Genomic DNA, 22087 nt, shown 5'->3' on the forward strand with positions numbered 1-22087 from the left:
AGGAAAAGAAAACAAAGAAACAATTCAAAACAAACAAACAAACAAAAGCCCCGGGATCCCACCAGCACGGCAGCCCAGACTGGGAAGCAGCTCCACACTCGAACAGAGGTCTGCAGCCCCCACGAAGAAGCAAGGATGGCGCACGGAGCCAGGTACTCGAGTGAAAGGAGAGGGAGGTGGGGAGAGGCAAGTAAGAAATCAAAAGAAGCAGAAAAAAAAAGCAACACTAGCAGCCAACAAATGGCACTCAGAGAGCCAGCTTGTGCGGGCTGGTGTTTCTGGACAACAGACTGTGTCTGTGGGAAGCAGACGGGGCCGAGTGTGGATGAAGAAGGGTAGAGAGTGGGAAAGTGTATATCACAAATTACCGGAGCTCTGCAGCTGGTCAAGAAGAAGCAAAGATGGCACAAGGAGCAAGGTACTCGAGCGAAAGGAGGGGGAGGTGGCAAGAGGCAAGGAAGAAATCAAAAGAAGCAGAAAAAAGCAACGCCAGCAGCCGACAAATGGCACTCAGAGAGCCGCCTGTTCGGGTGTGTGGAATCGAAGCAGCCGGTGTTTCCCGGTCAAGAGACTGTGGCCGCGGGAAGCAGAGGATGCCGAGGCGGGGTGAAGAAGGGTGGGGGGGTGGGAAAGCGTATATCGCAAATTACCAGTTGTTTTGTCTCCCGCTGGATGCTCCATGAGGCTGCTTTCTCGTACCCCGTTTGCTGGTCTCCAATAGGAGTCCAAGATGGTGGATCCGCGCTGCGTTAGCTGGTAGGGGACCGCTGCATGAATCTCTCCTCGCTCTTCATTCTCTGTCAGTTTTCTCACTCCATTTGGTGCTTGGCTGAGTTCTTTATCTCTTCATTTGATGTTTTAGGGTTTCAGGATTGTTGTATTCTCTGTTCAGCTTAGTTTTTCAGATCTTTGCTGTGGAGGGATGGCGTGGTGCTTCTGCCTACAGCGCCATTTTGCTGGAACTTGGCAAAATTATTTTTAAAGTGACAAATCTCTTAGATCTTTGGCACCTAAGGCAATTCTTGTGAACTTGGACTATGCTGAATCATCATCATCACAATCACAACCACCATCACTACCACCACCACCGTCACCACCATCACAGCATCATCAACATCCCAGTTTCAATAATAGCACAATTGCTAACCTTTATTGAAGTTTCACCATATACCAAGCACTTTGCAAAGTGCTTTATCTCATTTAATTTCTATTCTCATTTTACAAATGAGGAAACTGAGGAACAGAGAGGTTAAGAAGTAGCTTGTCTAAGGTTAACAGCTGGTAAATAGTGGAGTCAGGATTTGAATCCATGTAGTCAGATCAGAACACTTGCTCTTAACCACTCTATGCTGTTCCTCATTTTTATCTTTTCTCTTCCTTCGTGTTCACTCTCCTCATTTTCCTTCCTTTCCCTGCTTATAATTAGGACTTTTAAATAAGGACAACTAATATTAAGTTATTTGCTTTACTTGTGGTTAAAAAGTAAAATTTAATTAACAGTTACATGGTTCCTACATAACTTACTTATTTTTATTTTTTTATTTTTTATTGTACTTCAGGTGAAGGTTTACAGAACAAATAGTTTCTCATTAAACAGTAGAACACATATTGTTTTATGACATTGGTTAACAACCCCACGACATGTCAACCTTCTCCCTTCTTGACCTTTTTTTTTTTTGGTGAAAATATGCATAGCCAAAGATACACCATTTCAAAAATTTCTACATGCACAGTTCAGTGACATCGACTATGCTCGACTATGCTGTTCCAGTTGTGCTGCTATTCTCACTTTAGATGAATGTTTACAGAACAAAATAGTTTCTCATTAAACAGTTAGTACACATGTTGCCCTATGACAATGGTTAACAAACCCATTACACATCAACACTGTGTCCTTACTCAACCTTGGGTTTCCTATCACCAGCTTTCCTGTCCCCTTCTGCCTTCTAGTCCTTGTCCCTGGACTGCTGTGCCTCATTAGTCCCATTTTGTTTTATGGGGCTCTCCAATCCCTGGCTGAACGGTGAACTTTGGAAGTGACTTCACCACTGAGCTAAAAGGGTGTCTGGGGGCATTTTTTTTTTTTCCTGATAAAGTTCAGGAATTTCTAGAGGAAATTTCATAGGAAAGTTTTATAACTTTTCAAAAAGCCACAAAAATCAGGCTCTGTGAAAAGCCTGGTTCTTGTTAGTGGTTGTTGAGTTGGTTCCAACTCACAGTGACCTTATGTATAACGTAACAGCCCTTATGTATAATAGGTCTGAGTGGCAGCTATATGGCTTACCATCAACTGGCAGGGTTTTCTCCAGCTCTGAGCATTCCACCTTTGTCAGCTCAATCCCCATGTTTCCCAGAACTTGTTGAAGGTCACTGCCATCAACCTTTACTCCTTTGAAAAGATGGGAATACAGACATTTGAGCATTTTAAGACCTATCTAATGATTCCAAATAATTAAATATTCATGCCTATAAAGAATCATCGACAATTTGAGAACATGAAAGGGCAGAATGAAATGTGTCCATCCATACAGGATCAATGGAGAACTCATAAAAAAAGTTATTTCTCTAGTTTTAGTGAAAGTCAGATCTCCTAATTCTAAGGAAAAAAGAGACTAAATTTTGGTTGCATAATTGTCCAGTGGTTAGAACAACATAGGTGGCTAGTCTCAACCATTCTGTCGTGAAATGCTTTTTGATCTGAATCATATGATTAAGTGTTCACAATGACAAGGACAACAATTTTATCTGTTTATTGTGTCTATTTAAATTTTGGGTAAACAATTCTCTAAGAAGTAAATTATATTCTTAGAAAAGAAATTTCAGAGTAAAACAACACGCTAGCAAGATACAGCCCTTTGATTTTGTAGTTCAAACCTAAATTATCTAATGTCCAAGTAGAGTAGATACAAACATTCAACAATATTAAGTTAAAATTCTATACTTTTTAAAATCAGTAGTTGAGTAGTTAGAAAATAAAACTTAAAAATAGTGTAGCATAAGACTTGAGGTTATCAGTTTTATGGCAGCTTTTTACTCACCTGAGAAATTTTTCATTCCATCCATCACCTTTTTCAGAGTGACTTTCCCATCAACTATAAAATAGAGCAAAAATTACAGGGATAGATATAAAGAATGATATGAAACACCAAAGGAATTTACCAACTTTCCAAGACTTGCTCTAGAATTTGATTTATAATTTTACTTGATTTTTATCCCTTTTGAGATCATGGAGAATAAAGAATAGTTCTAAATATTAAAATGATAAAACACAATGTAACTTTGACATTCTATCTTCCAAGTTATTGAGTTACATACATGGCAGAAAAAGATGCTCTTTCTATGGAACTGGTTTCCTTGCTTGGGTACCTTGGAATACGCTCTTATATTTAATATGCTAATGGACAGGACCTAAAAGTGGTTCATATCATATACCAGTGTTTCAATCGGATTTTTGAGGTTATCTGCCCATTCATATACTCAATCTGTACATAATTTCTTCCTAGCATTTTCATGGTTACTTAAATTATTTACTACTTTGTATCATATGTTTAAATTACAAATCATTTTTAGAACAATCTATCCGACTGTATTGCTTAGCAAAGGACTCTGCATATTGTAGAAGATGAACAGATTTAATTTAATGCAATGACTATGTACTGGGTAACTACTATGTACTTGCCACTGTTTTAAACATCAATAATATAACAGTGTTAAATGAAATGAAAAAAAAATATAGTATACTCAAAGGTGGTAAGTGCTAGGGAGAAAAATATTAGAAATGGATAGAGAATGCTGTGGGTGGGAGCTGCTGCAATTTAAATAGGGAAGTTATGAAAGGTCTCACTGAAGTGCCATTTGAGTAGACTTAAAGGTGAGGAAGTGAGCCAGGTAGCTATCTGGGAGAAGAGTGTTCCAGGCTGAGTAAGAAAAAGGCTTGAGATGGAAGCATGACTGGTTTGTGTGTCTGGAGGTCAATGTGTCTGGAATGGACTGAACCAGGGGCAAGTTGTAGGAGAAGAAAATCAGAGGGGTTGAGCAGATAACATAAGGCCTACTAGGTCATAGTAAGGACTCTGACTTTTACCCTAAGAAAAATAGGAGATTCTGTTGCATGTTTTGAGTAGAGGAATTTCATGATTTGATTTATATTTTAACAAGGTAACTCTGGATATTATATGGAGGAATATCAAGGGACAAGGGTGGAAGCAGGGCAACAGTTAGAAAGCTACTGAAATAATCCAGAAGCGCTGTCATGGCTTGGACAAGGGAAAGAGTGCTGGAGGTGGTGAGAAGTGACGTATTCTGTATATATTCTAAAGGGAGAGCTCAATGATTAGATATTGGGTATGAGAAAAAGAAAAGAGTCAAGATGATGCCAAGGTTTTTTGCCAAAGCAATGGCATGAATGGAAGCTGACAATTACTCATATGGAAAAGTCTGAGGGAGGACAGCAGGGCTGGTGCAAAGATTAGGCATTTTGTTTTAGACATGTTCAATTTTGTATCCTATTAGACATCCATAAAAGCAGTCAATATATGATTCTGGAATTCAGAATAGAGGTCCAGACCAGAGATAAATTGGGATTTGTCCATATAAAGATAGCATTTAAAGTTATGAAGGTGTATGAGATCACCAAGGAAGTGAGTGAGAAGAGGTCCAAAGACTGACTAATGGAGTATTCCAATAAAGAGCTGTTTGGGAGGTGAGAAAGAATCAGGAAAGGAGACAAAGGTGGAGCAGTAAGTGAGATAGAAGGGAAATAAGAGTGTGGTCCCTAGAGGAGTCTTGGGTGCTGCAAATGGTTAATGTGCTCCTCTGTTAACTGAAAGGTTGGAGGTTCGAGCCCACCCAGAGGTGCCTCAGCAGAAAGGCCTGGCTGGTGATATACATCCAGAAGTGCTGACTGCTAACAGTTTACTGCTCCTTTTTCTCTCTGGGAATTGCCCTTTCCTGTAAAGAGCTGCCTCGCCTAAGATTGATAATTTCCCCTCTTGGAGAGCAGCTTTCATCCAATGACTGGTTGATGTAGGGTACGAAGGCCAAGCCCCCGCAGGATCAGCTGAAGCTTCTGTTGCAATTGCACTGCAGTTCAGCTGCTTCTTCTGTCCAATCCTGCTTCCCTGTTTCCTTACAGGTATTGTCCTAAGAGCATTCCCCAACAAAACTCCTGCGTACAAATCTGCCACAGCATCTGTTTGCTAGGATCAGACAAATAGCAAGCTACAAAGAAAATATGCCAATAAAAATTACATACATGTTCTTCATCAATGTATGTACTGAAAAATGAATAGGGAAGTTAGGAAAGGCCTCATTGTTTCCATCTTTCAAGGGGGATTTAAAGTACCTGAGCATTAGCCTTGAATCATGGAGACTTGCCTAGAAATATGGGAAACCATAAAGTTTCTAGAGTAGAAGACCCATGACATACTTCCTAGGATTCCCACAGTGGTCTCCCTACTGCAGTAGCTTCCACCTATACTGAAGGGAGGGTCTATGCATTGCTCTCTGTCACCTTTTAACTTTCAGTTTCAAGTGGATAGTGGAAATATGACCGTCACTGTTGATTTAATTCTTAGCGGCATTTTATTTTCCATTATTATAATTTATTCCTTCTCTTTCTCATTCCATTCTATTTCCATCTCAGCTCACCGTCCTCTTCATTTTCTGCTTTATTCTTTTTCCCTGTCCTGCCAGTGGTCCTAGAGATTTTCTGGAGCTTAGACTGCATAGCGGAAAAAGTTGCTGTCATGAGTTGATGAAAATGACTAAAGAAAGGATTGAGTCTTACTTTAAGTCTCTTTCTCCCCCTCTGAGCTTTTCTCAATAGTTCTTGATTCTGAATAATCACACTCAGAATTTTTTATATAAAATTCCACAAGTTCCTGTCTTACTGAGGAGCTCAGTAATGTTTTAATGCTTACCATCCACTGTCAAATTCTGTGTCAGATCTTTAAGTTCCTTTTCTGTGAGGCTCATGCCCATGTTTCCTAGAACTGTGTTCAGTTTATTGATATCAACAGTCCCTCCTTGGGAAAGAGACATATATATATATAAGCAAAATTTGAAGACTCCAAAAAGTGAGAAAACTATTAATTTCTATGTATTATCATTTTCAGCACAAGGCCTGAAGCTCAAGGCTCAATAAATCTGGTAAAAATGACAGAATCAGTAATAGACTTAGCAACTGAAAACTCTTCATATAATCTTGGCCTCAAAGAGTAATCTACGTAGCATAAAGTTTAAAGGGGGTAGAATAATTGCATCATCAATTCGATAGTGGAGATGACAAATCCAACTTTTTTTGGCCAAAAATAGTTTGTTTTTGTTAACTGAACCTTTAGATAATTTCTACTAATGACCAAATTCCCCGCATAACTTTGAATCATTCCTTACTGTTTTCTAGTTTTGTTTTACATCACATTTTTCATTTATCTTTTTCCCCTAAGTTCAAAATAATTCCCAAAGAATATGGTCGCTGAGTCAGAATCGGCTCGACAGCAACAGGTTTGGTTTTTTTTTTTTTTTTGGTTTTTATGGGACTTCTACCCAGAGACATGAAAATAAAATAGTAAATTACAGACAGTTCTATGGAAGGAATAAGTATAAAATCTATATGACCAATGACAGTATCAACAATTAAATGACTAGGGAATAGTACAAACGCAAAACTTGAAAAATCTCTCATCCGTCTGCATTTCACTGTGATTCTCACTCACTTTTAAGAGACTTCACACCATCCATCAGCCTATTTTGATAGATCTTTCCATCTGTGATAAGAAATTGCACAAGTTAGGTCACAGATAAATTACGTGGAGATTTTCTAAGATAATAGCTAGAATTTTAAAAAGATATATTTGATTTATATGCACTACAAAATGTGCAATTTAAGACAAAAGATAATACAATAATAGAATTGAGAAGGTTCTTAATGCAGACACACCACCTACTCATGGACAATAGGGGCAGTTACTACTAACTCCCATGCTGAAACATATATATTTTGTTACTACTTCTCTTTTTCATTTATCTATTTCTTCACTTGTAGTACATTCTCCCCTCTTTCTGTTTCTCATATTCACAGGTTAATTTTTGGCCTGTCAGTGGACTAAAAAGTTGTAACATGATTTTTTTTTCCCTGATGGCAGTATTCATGATTGCTGTATTTGTTAATTCATAAACTGAGATAGAACTTCTTCTTAAGGCAGAATAGGGTCATGCTCAATAGTCTGAGATACACGTTCTTTCTTCCATGATCAAATAGAAATAATTTTAAAGCTTTACAGATATATATAATACCAAGTTCCCTTAAAGGCTATAATAACAGTTGAAATTCTCACCATCTATTGGCAGATTTTGCAGGAGCTTCAAGCACTCTTTTTCTGTGAGTTCTATCCCTATGTTTCCCAGAACATTTTTCACATCACTGTCATAAATCTGCCCTCCTTCAAAAAAATAAAATGGAGCCAGATGAGAATTTAAAAAATGATCTAATTCCAAATGTGAAAAAAATTATGGCAACCTGTTACAATTAATTCCATTGCTTGATAGTATGACATGTCTAAATATACAATCAATAGCATTCATGTAAATAGATCCCTTTCCTAAACTCTAATAAAATGACTCATGTCATATTAATGAAGATCAGATAACACAGTTACAACGAAGTGCATTATCAACACACAAGAAAATGAGGGTTATATAATTTCCTAGTGAATTAGGATTTTTATAGATGACTGATCCAAATAATTCTGTTATCAGAGTAGATAGTGTTTCTGATCATCTTTAAATAATAAAAATCATTTATATCTTTACCAAAGCTTTACCATTCATTGTTTTAATCTAGAATTTTGTTTCTCCCTCCAGTATGGAAATGACTGGTGACATATTAATGTCAAATCCAAAAAACAAAGAACTTGTTACCAAGATATAGAACTGAAATTTTATTACTAAAACATAGATAATCTAAAGCCTAACTATAAGAAATTAGATAAATTAGATAAAAATATTTTATCAAGCTAAAGGTAAAATGACAAACAAGGAAATAAAAAACTGTTTAAAATATATTTTTGAGAAAAATTTATACTCTTCGATTTGTGTTAACTTCTCACCCATAAGAGTTTTCAATCCATTCATCAGTTCATCAAGACCAATCTTCCTATTAGCTATAAGAAAAGGTAAAAATAAGAATCATAAAATGACACAGACTCAGACAAATAAAGTATGAAGCCCCTATATTGTGAAAGCCCACTCTTTCCTATTGTGCCCTACGTCAATCTTCAACTTACAAATCCTGGATTTCAGAGATTCTGTAATAGTAAAATGTTCTCTATCCCATAGTTTAAGGGTCGGCAAACCATGGCCAAATCCATAAAAATTGGTTTTACTGGAACTCAGTCAAGCTCATTCATTTATGCATTGCCTGGCTAATTTTGTGCCACAACAGTAGAATTGAGTAGTTATGACACAGTCATATGGTCTGCTATAGACTAAAATATTTGCTATCTGACCCTTTATAGAGACATTGCCAAAAATCTGCCCAGATGATACAGTCTACCCAGAGACACTATACTCTTTCTATTTGTTGAGATCCATGTTACTTTATAAACGGGGGAGAAAACAGTATTGATTCTGGCCATACTCTATGACCTTCCCATCTTAACTATGGTAGAGCCATGAAGCCCACTTATCATTATAAAAATAAAAAAGAAAATAGTAAATGAAAATACTTTTACTAATCTTTCATACATATACATATATATATATATATATATATATATATATACATATATATATATATATATATATGGAACCCTGGTGGCGTACTGGTTAAGAGCTCAGCTACTAACCAAAAGGTTGGCAATTCGAATCCACCAGCAGCTCCTTGGAAACCCCATGGGGCAGTTCCGCTCTGTCCTATAGGGTCACTAGGAGTCAGAACTGACTCGATGGCAATGAGTTTGGTTTTTGGTTTATATATAATTTTTTTTCTTTTTTGTCTTTTCAGTTACTATGATCATCTTGGAATGGTTAGTGACACATGACTGATACATCTTTGAAGCACCTGCTCTTCATGTCACCTCAACATTGGAAAATTTTTCTTTCTTGTTTTCTCACTTTTATTTATTAAGTCATCAAGTATTAGTTACTGTCAGGTGGTCAAGGACTCCCTAAGCAGTGGTGTGGCGGTTTACAGGGTCACAAGGATTACTACCGGAGTTGCTAGGTTAGCTTGCAACACTTGGCTGGTAAGGAGACAGCCCAAATAGATTCAGAGAGTTTATTATTTACACAGACAAAGAAAACAAGATCAGCATGGTGTCATATCCCTGCCTCCCTAGTCCCATAGGATGACACTGAACCAGGGCCAGATGATAGGTGGTACATGTGGTGGGCTGCTCTGTACCTGAGGAGCTCTACCTAAACTATAACCAAGCATTTTAGACTTACCCAGAAGCCTACAGCTGTACCCTAGCAGAGAGAGAGAGGTGTGAAGTCTTGTGTTCACTGAAACTAGGGAGATGAATGAAAAACAACCTTGTGACAGTCTCCTGCAAGGGAGGCAGATGAAAAACTGCTTGGTGGCAGCTCCTCAGAAGGCTGCTTATCTCCTCTGTTCTTGGAGGAATCACAAGGCATTCCTTAAACTCTAAGATCAGACTGCGGTCAAGCTTTGCCTATTGGGCCTATGTTGGGACCTACAAAGCTGCCAGGGATAACTTTGTAAAGTTGTCCATAAAGTATGACAGTATGCTAGGCCTCAAGGGTACAAAGATAATTAAGGCACACTTTCCCCCTTCAAGAAGTTCAGAGTTCAGAAAAATTGACATGCTGAGTAAATATTATAAATATAGTTCAGAGAACGGGTACTGTTATGGAAGATTCTTGAATAAATTTCCCCTTACAAGCTTGAAGTCTTCTAACACTCACTATGTAATAATTATCCTTTCCCATATAGAATGAATTAAGTCAGAAAGCTACAACTATTATTAATTAGTTATAAGTAAAGTACTGTAATGATACATGTGTTCTATTGCAAAAGATAGATTTCAAATTATAATAGGAAAAATATGAAAATTACCTGGGCCTGAAAATTTGCTTGATAAATGTTTATTTTATTTTCATTTAGAATGTTTATTTTATATTGATTGAAAGGGCTCTTTAAAACAGATTTTTAAAATATCACTCATGCATACATAAAAATATGGTAAATGAATTGGCAATTACTATAACTTCATATTTAGAGTCCGATTCTTCTGCATCACTATTTAACTTAGAATCATTGATGTTTTTGTTGGTAAAATATTGTCCTCTGTGCCATCAATTGATCTCGTGATGCAGCACTTCTTAGGAGCGGGCTCTGCTACTGTTTTTTAAAAAATTATTTAACTAATTTTTTAAATTTTATTTTTTAGATTTTTTCAGAAAAATTGAGCAGAAAGTACAGAGTTCCCATATATCCCCCCAACAGTTTTCCCTGTTATTAACATCTTGCACGCCTGTGGTACATTTATTACAATTGATGAACTGTATCAATACATTATTATTAACTAAAGTCCATGGTTTACATGAGGGTTAACTCTTTGCGTAGTACAGTTCTATTGGTTTTGCCAAATGCATGAAATGCCGTGTATCCATCATTACAGTATCATACAGAATAGTTTCAACTGCCCTAAAAATACTCTATGTTCCACCTATTCATCCTCCCCTCCTCTCTCTAGTCCTGAGCCCCTGGAAACCACTGATTTTTTTACTGTCTCAATAGTTTTGCCTTTTACAGCAGTATCTATACATACCTTTAACTGGTAGGCTTTCTGTTAGACTTTGAAGCTCTGGTTCTGTGAGTTTGATCCCCATATTTTCCAGAATGGTATCTATGCTATTGACATTAACGTTTCCTCCTTCGAAAGACACAAGTCAAGAATATGAGAAAAAGTGAATGATTTCAAAACAACAAATATTATTTAAATGACTATATATTATTATTGTATTTAATGAGCATGTACTAATATTAAAATGAAAATGGAAAAGCTCAATGGTTCATATTTTTTGTATTATTATTCTGATTCACAATATGAATGCAAAAATTACAATTTACTTGCCCAAGATAACAGATCAACTTACTAGGAGAATTAGAATTAGAGTTTATTGCCCTAAACCTTGCTGCTGGGTCAAGCTCACACCAGAAATACTTAATGGAATTGAATAACCCAACTTCATGAGTTCATACTTCTGAACATTAAGTAAGGCCTATCTTTGTTTCCTGAACTTTCATATTAATTATTCCTGCTGCTGTTGACCAAATTAAAAGAAAACAAACAAACAAATAAAAACCTTTCAATCCTTTCTTTCTTTTTTTTTTTTTAAATGAAATCCTTATATTTCAAATGACTCTTTTGGAGTAAAATTTGGAAAATTCCAAAAATGACGGGCTTTCTGCAAAGATATATACAAGAAACTAGCTCGTAAATTATAGATATACTAAAAATAAGAACATAAATAAGGAACAAACTATAAAGGGGAAACAGGATTCCCAATTTAAAGATATATATATATTATAAAACCATGGTGCTTTGAGATCGTCTGCCTTCTCATCAACCTTCTCACTCACCTTTGAGAGACTTCACTCCGTCCAACAATCTATTCTGAAATACCATCCCAGTATCTATAATAAAGGCATAATTCATGTCATAGGGACAATATTATCCAAGAAAATAGTACATATATCATGACTACATTTTTTCTTACATTGAGTTTTAAAAAACATTATTTGCCTCTGTTATCTCTCATATCATTCTTAAATGAAAATAAAGTTTAGAACGGAAAACTTTTTCTATGTGATAAGCCTACACAATATCTTGCATCTGAAGCCACTGTTGGTGGTTCTCTTTTATGGAAAAATATGCATAAACATTTTGTAAACTCCTACACTACTGAAACACATGCTCTTTTTCTTTTTCTTTCTTTGACTTTTTCTTCCTAATTAGTTTCTCATACTCTCTTACAAAGATTTTTGCTTAGTCCTTGATAAGGAGAACTTATTAGGTGAATTTACCTTTCTAATAATTTCCAGAGGAAATTAAATAAGAAAGTTTAGAAACCTCTCACTAAATCAGGTTCTCTGGAAAGCCTTAGTGGCATCCATATGGCTCACCATCAACTGGCAGGGTTTTCTTCAGATTTAAGGATTCCTCTTCCGTGAGCTCAATCCCCATGCTTTCTAGAGTGTTTTGGAGATCATCAACATCAATCTTTTCTCCTTTGAAAAGATGGGAATGTTGACTATTAGGAAAACAAAATACTTATTTACACCTGTAGGCATCATGCACAAATTGAACAAAATTCCAGGTTATAATAATGTCTAACTATGGTGGTGCAGTGGTTAAGAGCTCAGCTGCTAACCCAAAGGTTGGCAGTTTGAATCCCCTCGCCGCTCCTTGGAAACTCTATAGGGCAGTTCTACTCTATCCTATAGGGTCACTATGAATCCGAATCGACTCCACGTCAATGGGTTATTTTTTTTTTTGGTATATAACATCAAAGGGGGAACATAAAAAGATACTTTTCCTTATTAGTAAAGGGAAGGTTTTCTAACACTTAATATCTGACAGACTAGCAGAAAAAATTTATTTTCATAATTATTAATGAATTAGGAAAACATAGACAATTCAAAATATTCAACCAGAAAGTTCTATAAGTATTATTCTTTTGATCTAAAATTACATGATTTGCTCTTCACAGTCACAGTAACATTTTGAAACTCCTAAATTCTATCTTGCCATTTACTGTGGCTTTCTAGGTTTTAGATATTTATGTAATGTGGTGAAACACTGGTAAAAGACCGCTAGAGACAATGTAACTGGTTCCAAGATAAAACACAAAGTTTTACTGCTAAAATCTTTATAATCTGATAACAAATGGTAGGGTTATAATAAACAAATATTTCTTCAGAAAGAAGTAAAAAGCCAGAGTTTAAAAGTCAGTGATATAATAATGGAGAAATAACATTTTAAAACCTAACACAGAAAGAGGATTTCAGTTTTATACTAATCTCACCCACCTGTAAAAGCTTTCATTCCATCCACCATCTTTCTCATATCAACTTTCCCATCAACTGCAAGAGAATATGCATATCACACATGGACATGATACTAAGACTCAGAAACTGTGAAACATGCCAAAGGAATTAAACAATCTGTAAGCGCTAGCATTTTTACCTATTTCAACCACTTCATGAGTGTAAACCAGAAGAAAGTCTTAAACATAATAAACATAATTTTTCAACCATGTATCTTTGGTATCCTCTTTTACTAAAAATAATCAAAACCTATAACAGCAAGTGACAGTATAAAATTCAAACTAAATTGCTTTATAGCTCACGAGGGCTCTCTGCAATGGACAAATCTCTTGGACAGTATATATAAGACGTGCAGGCTATATATCTATGCTTTAATATAGACACTAAAAATTGCTCCATATATAATTTATCCACACTCAGTACTTCTTCTGACAAGGACACAAATTTCTTTTATTTGCTTTACACATGTAAATTATAAATCATTTTGAGGATATCTTTGCCATAGTGGTGGGCATTGCCATTATGCAGGGTAGAAAATATTACATGTTCCCCTGGATTCATTATCAGCCCAGAACTAAAACAATTTCCGAGGCCAACTCTTCAGCCAAAGATTGGACTGGACTGTGGGACATAAAATGATAATTGTGAAGAGTGTGCTTCTTAGCTCAAGTAGATACATGAGACTAAACGGGCAGCTTCTGTCCGGAGGTGAGATGAGAAGGCAGAGAGGGTTAGGAGCTGGTTGAATGGACTTGGGAAATCAGGGGTGGAAAGGAGGAGTGTGCTGTCACAGTATGGGGAGAGCAATTAGGGTTACATAACAATGTATGTATAAATTTTTGTATAAGAGACTAACTTGAAATGTAAACTTTCACTTAAACTACAATAAACAAAAAACAAACAAAAAATTTTAAAAATTACATGTTTATCACATAAGATTTTTATTTTATTTTAAATCTCACTTATTTTTGGAATAGATAATATACAAAGTTCAAAAATCAAATGTTACGAAGTGGCATACTCCTTTATACCCTGTTCCAGTGACCCTGTTCTTTTTAAAGTCGACCAATGTTACTTGTTTCTCCTGCATTATCTTGTGTGTGTGTGTGTGTGTGTGTGTGTGCGTGTAAGTCACCAAGCTAGAGACTTTCAATGCATTATCACATTTAATAATTTTAAATGTTTGTTATGATGACATTTTCCAAACATATGGAAAACCATAACAAATAATGTAATTGACGTTTGTGTACCAAACACCCAGGGTTCACATAAATTAACATTTTGCCATATTTCATTAGATATTTTTAAGGAAACAAAAGGTGAAAAAACAGTTGGTTGTCTCTTGGTGTCCCTTCCTAATCTTACTCCCCTCTCTTCCTCCTTCCCTCCTATCTTCCCTTCCCTCCCCCAGAGATAACTATTTTCCTGGGGTTGGAGTGTGTAATTCCCACGTTATGTACACTTTAACTTTAACCACATGTATCACATGTGATTCTGCACTCTCTTGCATGCACCTTGAGTTATTTTTCACATAGTATTTTTTTAAACAAGATATCAATATAGAAACAACTTTCAGACTTAAAATTAACTCACAATCCATCCCATTTTCCTGAATTTAAGTTTTTTATGTTTTAGGGCAAAAAAATAGCTAAGAAATGTTCACTTTGTTATCAGATTTCTAAAACTATGCCTGTTTTTCCCAATAGTATATACGATATTTTAAAAATATTCTTGCTTTTTTAGTCTGGGTTCTTCTCTAAGATTCCCTAAATGTATTTTTGTTGCCAAATAAACTTGTAGAAGTTCTTAAACAAAAACCCAATTTTTCGGGGCTCAATAATAATTTTAATTTTAAACACTCACCATCCACTGGTAGATTCTTTGCCATATCTTTAAGCTCCATTTCTGAAATTTTCATCCCCATGTTTCTCAGTACTGTGTCCAGTTTTCTGATATCAACTTTCCCTCCTTAGGGGAAAAAAGTATATGAACAAAAATTAATAATTCAAAATGTGCCAGATAAGATTATTTTTTGGATATTATAGTTTTTTTCAGTATAAGAATCAAGGCCTATTGAGTTCAAATCAAGTGTACAAAGAGGGTCAACCTAGAGGGAAGGTGAAACCACTTCTGTTGAAATTATTTTTGGGGACTAGCCTTTATAGAAAAGTTTTAATATTCTGAATATCTGATCTGGGAATTACAACAGTAAAATCTATAATGCTTCTGACTAGTAAATTGAGTGTTTTTCTTAACTAATCATTCAAATTAATTTGTCTCATTTCTGAATTGATTTTCAGAGAGATTATCTGCTAAAATGTAGGCAGATCTATCGATGAGGTAAAAATATGGTATCAACACATACGAAGGATAGAAAAATTGACAATTCAATGAATAAAAGATGTTGTAAATGGAAAACACGTTGATATTATACTCAGTTGTCTTTCCTATGCTTTTCACTCACCTTTAAGAGACTTCACACCATCCATCAACCTATTCTGATAGAAATTTTCGTCAACTGTAAAAAGAAAAACCGTAATTCAGGTCAAAGAGATATGATTAACAGCGTCACTAAGGTAGTACAAAAGCCATCATTTTAGAAAGACAGACTTTAGATTTTCTAATTTATTGTAAAATAAGAACAAAAATATGGTCCCTAATGTGGCCAGTCTTCCCAATGTTTGGCATTCAAGGCAATGAACTATTATGTTAGCTCTCTTCCATGCTGAAACATCATTTCTATTTTCATTTCTCTTTTCTTCCTTTAGTACACTCCCATCCTTTTCTTTTTCTCTCATTCTCATTTCCCATAATTAACTCTCTTAGTAGAATCAGTGATAAAAATGGGCTTTTGAGTTTGGAGGGCAGCATTTTATTTATTTATTTATTTATTTATTTATTGTACTTCAGGTGAAGGCTTACAGAACAAATAGTTTCTCATGAAACAGAAGTACACATGTTGTTTTATAACATCGGTTAACAACCCCAGAACATATCAACCCTCTAACCAACCTCTTTTTTTTTTTTTTGGTGAAAATACACATAGCCAAAGATACACCATTTCAAAAATTTCTACATGCACAGTTCAGTGACATTGACTACGCTCTTCCAATTGTGCTTATTCTCACTTAAGATGAAGGCTTACAGAACAAAATAGTTTCTTATTTAACTGTTACTACAAATGTTGCCCTATGACAATGGTTAACAATCTCACAACTCATCAACAATATCCTTACTCAACCTTGGGTTCCCTATCACCAGCTTCCTTGTCCCCTTCTGCTTTCTGGCCCTTGTCACTGGACTCCTGTACCTCGTTAGTCTCATTTGGTTTTATGGGGTTGTCCACTCCCAGGCTGCAGTGAACCTCGGAGGTAACTTCACCACTGAGCTAAAAGGGTGTCTGGGGGCCACACTCTCGGGGCTTCTTCAGTCTCCTTTAGGCCAGTAAATCTGGTCTTTTTCTGCGGGTTAGAATTATGCTCTACATCCTTCTCCAGCTCTGTCCAGAATCCGAGGGCAGCATTTTTGATTAAATAGGCAGTTGATTCCCATGTTAAAAAATAATTGATATTCAGGTACATTGAAGGCTTAATTGTGCAAGGAAAACTTTAAAACTTTTGGAAGAAAATATGAGAGAATGTCTTTATGACCTCAGAGTAGAGACACAAAAAAAAATGAAAAGAAATTTGCATATATGTTAAGTACATTTCTTCATTATAAAGAAAGTGCAGTCATGCAATAAATTGGTAAAATATATTTAAACACATATAACCAACAAAAAATTAGTATCTAGAATAGGGGTCAGGTCACTGTGATGATCAGGGAGACACTGACCTGCTGCTTACATTTGTGACCTGCTGCCTACATTTGTAAATAAAGTTGTACTGGAACACAGCTGTGATGGTTAAGGTTGTGTGTCAACTTGGCTGGACCATGATTCTCAGCAGTTTGACAGTTATGATGTAGTTTGGCAGTCATATAATGATATAATAACCTCCATGATGAGATCTGATATAATGTGATCACCTCCATGATGGGATTTGCTGTGAGTAGCCAATCAATTGAAAGGGAGTTTCCTTAGGGGTGCGGCCTGCATCCAATATAGGTGGACTTTCTGGTAAAGATCTCTGGCTTTTGCTCGCTCTGGATCCTGCAGCTGGCTCCTATTTGTCTGACCTCCGGTTCTTGGGATACGAGCTAGCAGTTTACCTGCTGATCTTGGGATATGTCAGTCTCCATCGTCTGGATCTTGGGTTCGCCAGCCCCTGCAGCTACGTGAGTCAGGAGAAGCCTCCATTCTGACCTATGGATTTGGGACTTTACAGCCTTTACAATCATGTGGGCCATTTCCTTGATATCTATCTTTCTCACTCTCTTTCTCTCTCTATAGATGCTTACTGGTTTTGCTTCTCTGGAGAATCAAGCCTAAGACAACAGTCAGAATTATTTGTTTACATATTAACTATGGTTGCTTTCACCCTACAAAGGAAGAATTGAGCAGCTGTCAGACACCATGTTGATATTGTTATCAGTTGCCCTCAAGTCCTTTCTGACTGACAGTGATCCCATGTGTGCAGAGTAGAACTGCTTCACAGTGTTTTCAATGGCTGTGACCCTTCAGAATCAGATCACCAGGACTGTCTCCTGTAGTGCTGCTGGGTGAGTTTGAACAACCAACCTTTCGGCTAGTAGTCAAGCAGTTAACCATTTGCTCTACCCATGGACTCAGTCAAAGACTATAAAGCCTAAGATATTTAGCATCTAGTCTTTTATAGAAAAACTTTGCCCACATATTGACTGAAGGAGAACTGGTTAAGTGTCGAGCTGCTAACCAAAAGGTTGGCAGTTTGAACCCACCAGCCACTCCACAGGAGAAAGACATGGCAGTCTGCTTCCATAAAGATTTACAGCCTTGGAAACCCCATGGGGCAGTTCTACTCTGTCCTGTAGAGTCACTATGAGTCGAGATTCAACTTGACGGCAATGGGTTTGGTTTTTGGTTTACCTCTTGATTGAGGATATAAAGAACTCTTACAAATCTGTAAGAAAAATACAAATAATTCAGTGGAGAATTGGGCAAAAAGGCGTAAATGAATACTGCAAAAAAGAGGAAACACAAATGGTCAATAAACATGTGAAAAGATTAGTGATACAAGATTAGTAACATTCCACTTTTACCAGATTGGCAAACATTTGACAATACCAAGTTTTGGTAAGGAAGTGAAGCAAGAAGAATTCTACTGCAGCCGTCAATAGTGCTGTTTGCCAAGTTTCTAGGTTTTATCTTTTTCCAGGCTCATGGTAGGATTGTAATGCCTGGCCTTCTTGTGGCTAGGTGTGACCCTATAACCTATTGTGGCTAATAAGTTGTGTGTGAAAATTTCTGGTTTGGAGTATTTAAATGCCAATATTAGACTCTATAGAAATCTTTCATATTTGAGATGGATGCTATGATGGGCAGAATCCTCCTGCTGACCTGCAATGGATATGCACTGTGAGCAAGAAATGAACTTTTGTTGTTTTACGCCACAGAGATTTTGGAATTGTTTGCTACCACAACATAAAGTGTCTATCCTGACTGAGATATATTGCTGGTGGGAATGTAAATTGGTTCAAACACTTAGGAAAACAATTTAAATTATCTAATAAAACTTAAATTGTACATAATCTATAGCTCAGTAATCCCATTCTTGAGTATTCTGTGTATATATCCTAGAGAAGGGATTGGCAAACTTTTTCTGTCAAGGATCATATAGTAAATATTTTAGGCTTTGTGGGCCATAAGGCTACTGACAAAACTACTCAACTGTGCCTTCAGAGAGGGAAAGAAGCCACAGAAAATACCTAAATTAATAGATATGTCTGTGTTTCAATAAACTTTATTATAAAAACAAGCAGTAAGCTGGATTTGGCTCATGGGCTGCATTTGCCAACATCTGCCCTAGAGAAACTCTTATCCATGTATGCATAAGGAGACATGCTCATGAATATTCACAGTGTTCATCAGGAGAATGGATAAATTATGAAAATTCTTCCAATGAAATACTATGTGGCAATGAAAACTAAACATCAACACGGATGAATATCACTAGAAATAATGAGTCAAAAAACGCAAGTCATAAGTACTCACGGTATGCACAGTTCTATTCATGTAAAGTTCAGAAACATGCAAAACTAAAAATATAGAGGTGGGATGAAGATGGCAGAGTAGTCAGATGCTTCTAGTGCACCCTCTTACAACAAAGACCCGAAAAAACAAGTAAATCAATTATATATGACTATCTAGGAGCCCTGAACATCTGAGGCAAAGTTGAGGAACCAGACTGAGTGGCAGGGGGAGGGAGAAATGTTTCAGAAGCAGTAAGGAGTTGCCAGACCTGACCCAGTGAGAGCCTGAGCCCTTCAGGCCTGAGCAGCTCATGGGTCAGCGGTGAGGCAGGCAAGCAGTGGTGCTCGAGAGAAGTGTTTTCTGCACTGGGAGAGACCCAGCACCAGAGAGTCTACATGGCCACCAAGAACCAGTGAGAAGCAGCCCTCGACTGGCAAAAGATAAGTACTTGTGTACGTCCTACTGCGCGGATCAAAAACACCTCCCTTAGGGAAAAACCTCTCTCCCATTTACCTCCCCACTCCCTGCTTTGCACTGGGTCCTGGACTGGTTTAAGCAATTACCGAGTCCCCTGGGCTGGAGGTAGGATCTGTCACAAGCCCTGAGCCATTCTCCTGGCCTTCGAGAGTGAACAAATGAACAAACAGGGGAAAAAATAAGCTACCAACTCCCCTAAGCCAGGAACCCAGGGTAGGCACAGCTCCTTTGCCTAGGCACAGGCATAAGGGATCCACAGACTCTGAGTGCCTTGCCCCCTGCATAGATTTGTGTGGACTCATTTCAACAATGTAGGCCCTCATTACCACAGTACAATAGGGTATATACCTGAAGTCTAACTTCAACTGTTTCAGCTGTGAAGTGGCAGGTTCTTGACATTTGACACTGCTCTGCCCATTAAGCAGGTCTTCACCTACCCACATCAGGGGCCTGAGGACTGGTGGCTCCACCTATGCCACCTAGTCACCTGCGATAGGGGCCCATGAATAAAAGGTGCCCCCCGTCCTTACAGCCAACAGCACTGGGTGCTCATAGTCCAGCTGCAAAACCCACCTACCTATGCGCTCTGGGGAACAGGGACACGTCTTCCTCCTGGACACTTGGGGGCAGCTGTCAGCCCCTGCCTTGCTCAGAGTGTGTCCCCCTGCTGCAGTCAGATGCCTGTGCCTACACCAATCACCCATGCCTGTCTAGGACTGTAGGTGAAAGCTTATGCTACACACTAAGTGGCTATCTACCTAGGTACCTGAGCTGAATCCATACAGGAGGAGTGGGAAGACCCCTGAGCTCACATACCTACTAACAGATCTAACCACCTGATGACAGGACATTAGAGCTTCAAAGGTGCCAATAATCAAACTAGCTCATATAAGCAGCCCATTTGGGCATATCAAAACAAAACAAGAAGCTAGGACACAGTAAGTAAATATAAAATAAATAAATATAATAACTTATTGATGGCTCAGAGACAATAGTCAATACCAAATCACATAAAGAGGCAATCCATGATGGCTTCAGCAAGCTCCCAAAATAAAGAATCTAGAAATTTTCCTTCTCTGGAAAGGAAAATTTCTTGGAATTACTGGAGGCAGAATACAAAAGATTAATATACAGAACACTTCAAGAAATTGGGAAGGTAATTAAGCAAAACACAGAACATGCAGTAGAGGAAATTAAAAAGATTAGAGAAGAGTATAATGACAAATTTAACAGGCTGCAAGAATCAATAGAGAGACAGCAATCAGAAATACTGAAGATTAACAATAAAATGTCAGAATTAGACAACTCAATAGAAAGTCATAGGAGCAGAATTGAGGAAATGGAAGTCAGAATTTGTGAGATTGAAGATAAAGCACTTGACACTAACTCATTTGAGAAAAATCAGATAAAAGGATTTAAAAAAATGAAGAAACCCTAAGAATTATGTGGGACTATCAAGAGGAATAACCTATGAGTGACTGGAGTACCAGAACAGGGGGGATAACAGAAAATACAAAGAGAACTGTTGAAGATTTGTTGGCAGAAAACTTCCCTGATATTGTGAAAGATAAGAAGATACCTATCCAAGATGCTCACTGAACCCCACGTAAGGTAGATCCCAAAAGAAAGTCACCAAGACATATTATAATCAGACTTGCCAAAATCAAAGATAAAGAGAGAATTTTAAGAGTGGCTAGAGATAAACAAAAAGTCATCTACAAAGGAGACTCAATAAGAATAAGCTCGGACTACTCAGTAGAAACCATGCAGGCAAGAAGGCAATGGGATGACATATACAAAGTCTTGAAGGAAAAAAACTGCCAGCCAAGAATTATATATCCAGCAAAACTGTCTCTCAAATATGATGGTGAAATTAGGGCGTTTCCAGATAAAGAGAAGTTTAGGGAATTTGCAAAAACCAAACCAAAATTACAAGAAATACTAAAGGGAGTCCTCCAGTTAGAAGATCAGTAACATTAGATAACAACCCAAGACTAGAACACAGGACAGAGTAACCAGATATCAATCCAGATAGGGCAGTCACAAAAATAAATCAAAGCTAAAACACTGTAAATAGGGAAACAGAGACATCAATATGTAAAAGTTGACAACATTAAAACAAAAGAGGGACTTAAAAAATGTAGACATAGATTTTTCATATGCAGAGAAAGTCAAGGCCATATAAAGAAATAAAAGACTGGTATAACTTATAAAAATAGGGATAAATATTAAGGTAACTACAAAGGAAACTAACAATCCTACAAGTCAAAATAAAAAACTAGAAAAATATAAAGACTCAGCAAACACAAAATCAACAACAATGAAAAAGATGAAAAGAAAATACATACAGAAAAACGACTCAGCAGAGAAAATCAAGCGGAACAAAGAAACTGTGAACAACACACACAAAAAGACATCAAAATGAT

The 22087-nt window shown here is 37.0% G+C and overlaps 1 protein-coding gene across 1 annotated transcript in view; it reads right to left on the reverse strand.

Moving 5' to 3' along the window:
- The window catches only part of LOC101342993 (uncharacterized), a 512538-nt gene that overhangs the window by 151776 nt on the left and 338675 nt on the right, over window positions 1–22087 (reverse strand). Inside the window, exons 97-108 of the mRNA XM_023729385.1 lie at window positions 15540–15593; window positions 14939–15043; window positions 13058–13111; window positions 12152–12256; window positions 11609–11662; window positions 10794–10898; window positions 8109–8162; window positions 7338–7442; window positions 6717–6767; window positions 5922–6026; window positions 3039–3092; window positions 2285–2389 (exon numbers count right to left, since the gene is read on the reverse strand). Coding sequence (XP_023585153.1) covers window positions 2285–2389; window positions 3039–3092; window positions 5922–6026; window positions 6717–6767; window positions 7338–7442; window positions 8109–8162; window positions 10794–10898; window positions 11609–11662; window positions 12152–12256; window positions 13058–13111; window positions 14939–15043; window positions 15540–15593 — 951 coding nt within the window. The remainder of the gene's footprint in view (window positions 1–2284; window positions 2390–3038; window positions 3093–5921; window positions 6027–6716; window positions 6768–7337; window positions 7443–8108; window positions 8163–10793; window positions 10899–11608; window positions 11663–12151; window positions 12257–13057; window positions 13112–14938; window positions 15044–15539; window positions 15594–22087) is intronic.

This window comes from Trichechus manatus, unplaced genomic scaffold (assembly GCF_000243295.1).
Source record: "Trichechus manatus latirostris isolate Lorelei unplaced genomic scaffold, TriManLat1.0 scaffold00028, whole genome shotgun sequence".
In the NCBI taxonomy this organism is placed as follows: domain Eukaryota; kingdom Metazoa; phylum Chordata; class Mammalia; order Sirenia; family Trichechidae; genus Trichechus; species Trichechus manatus.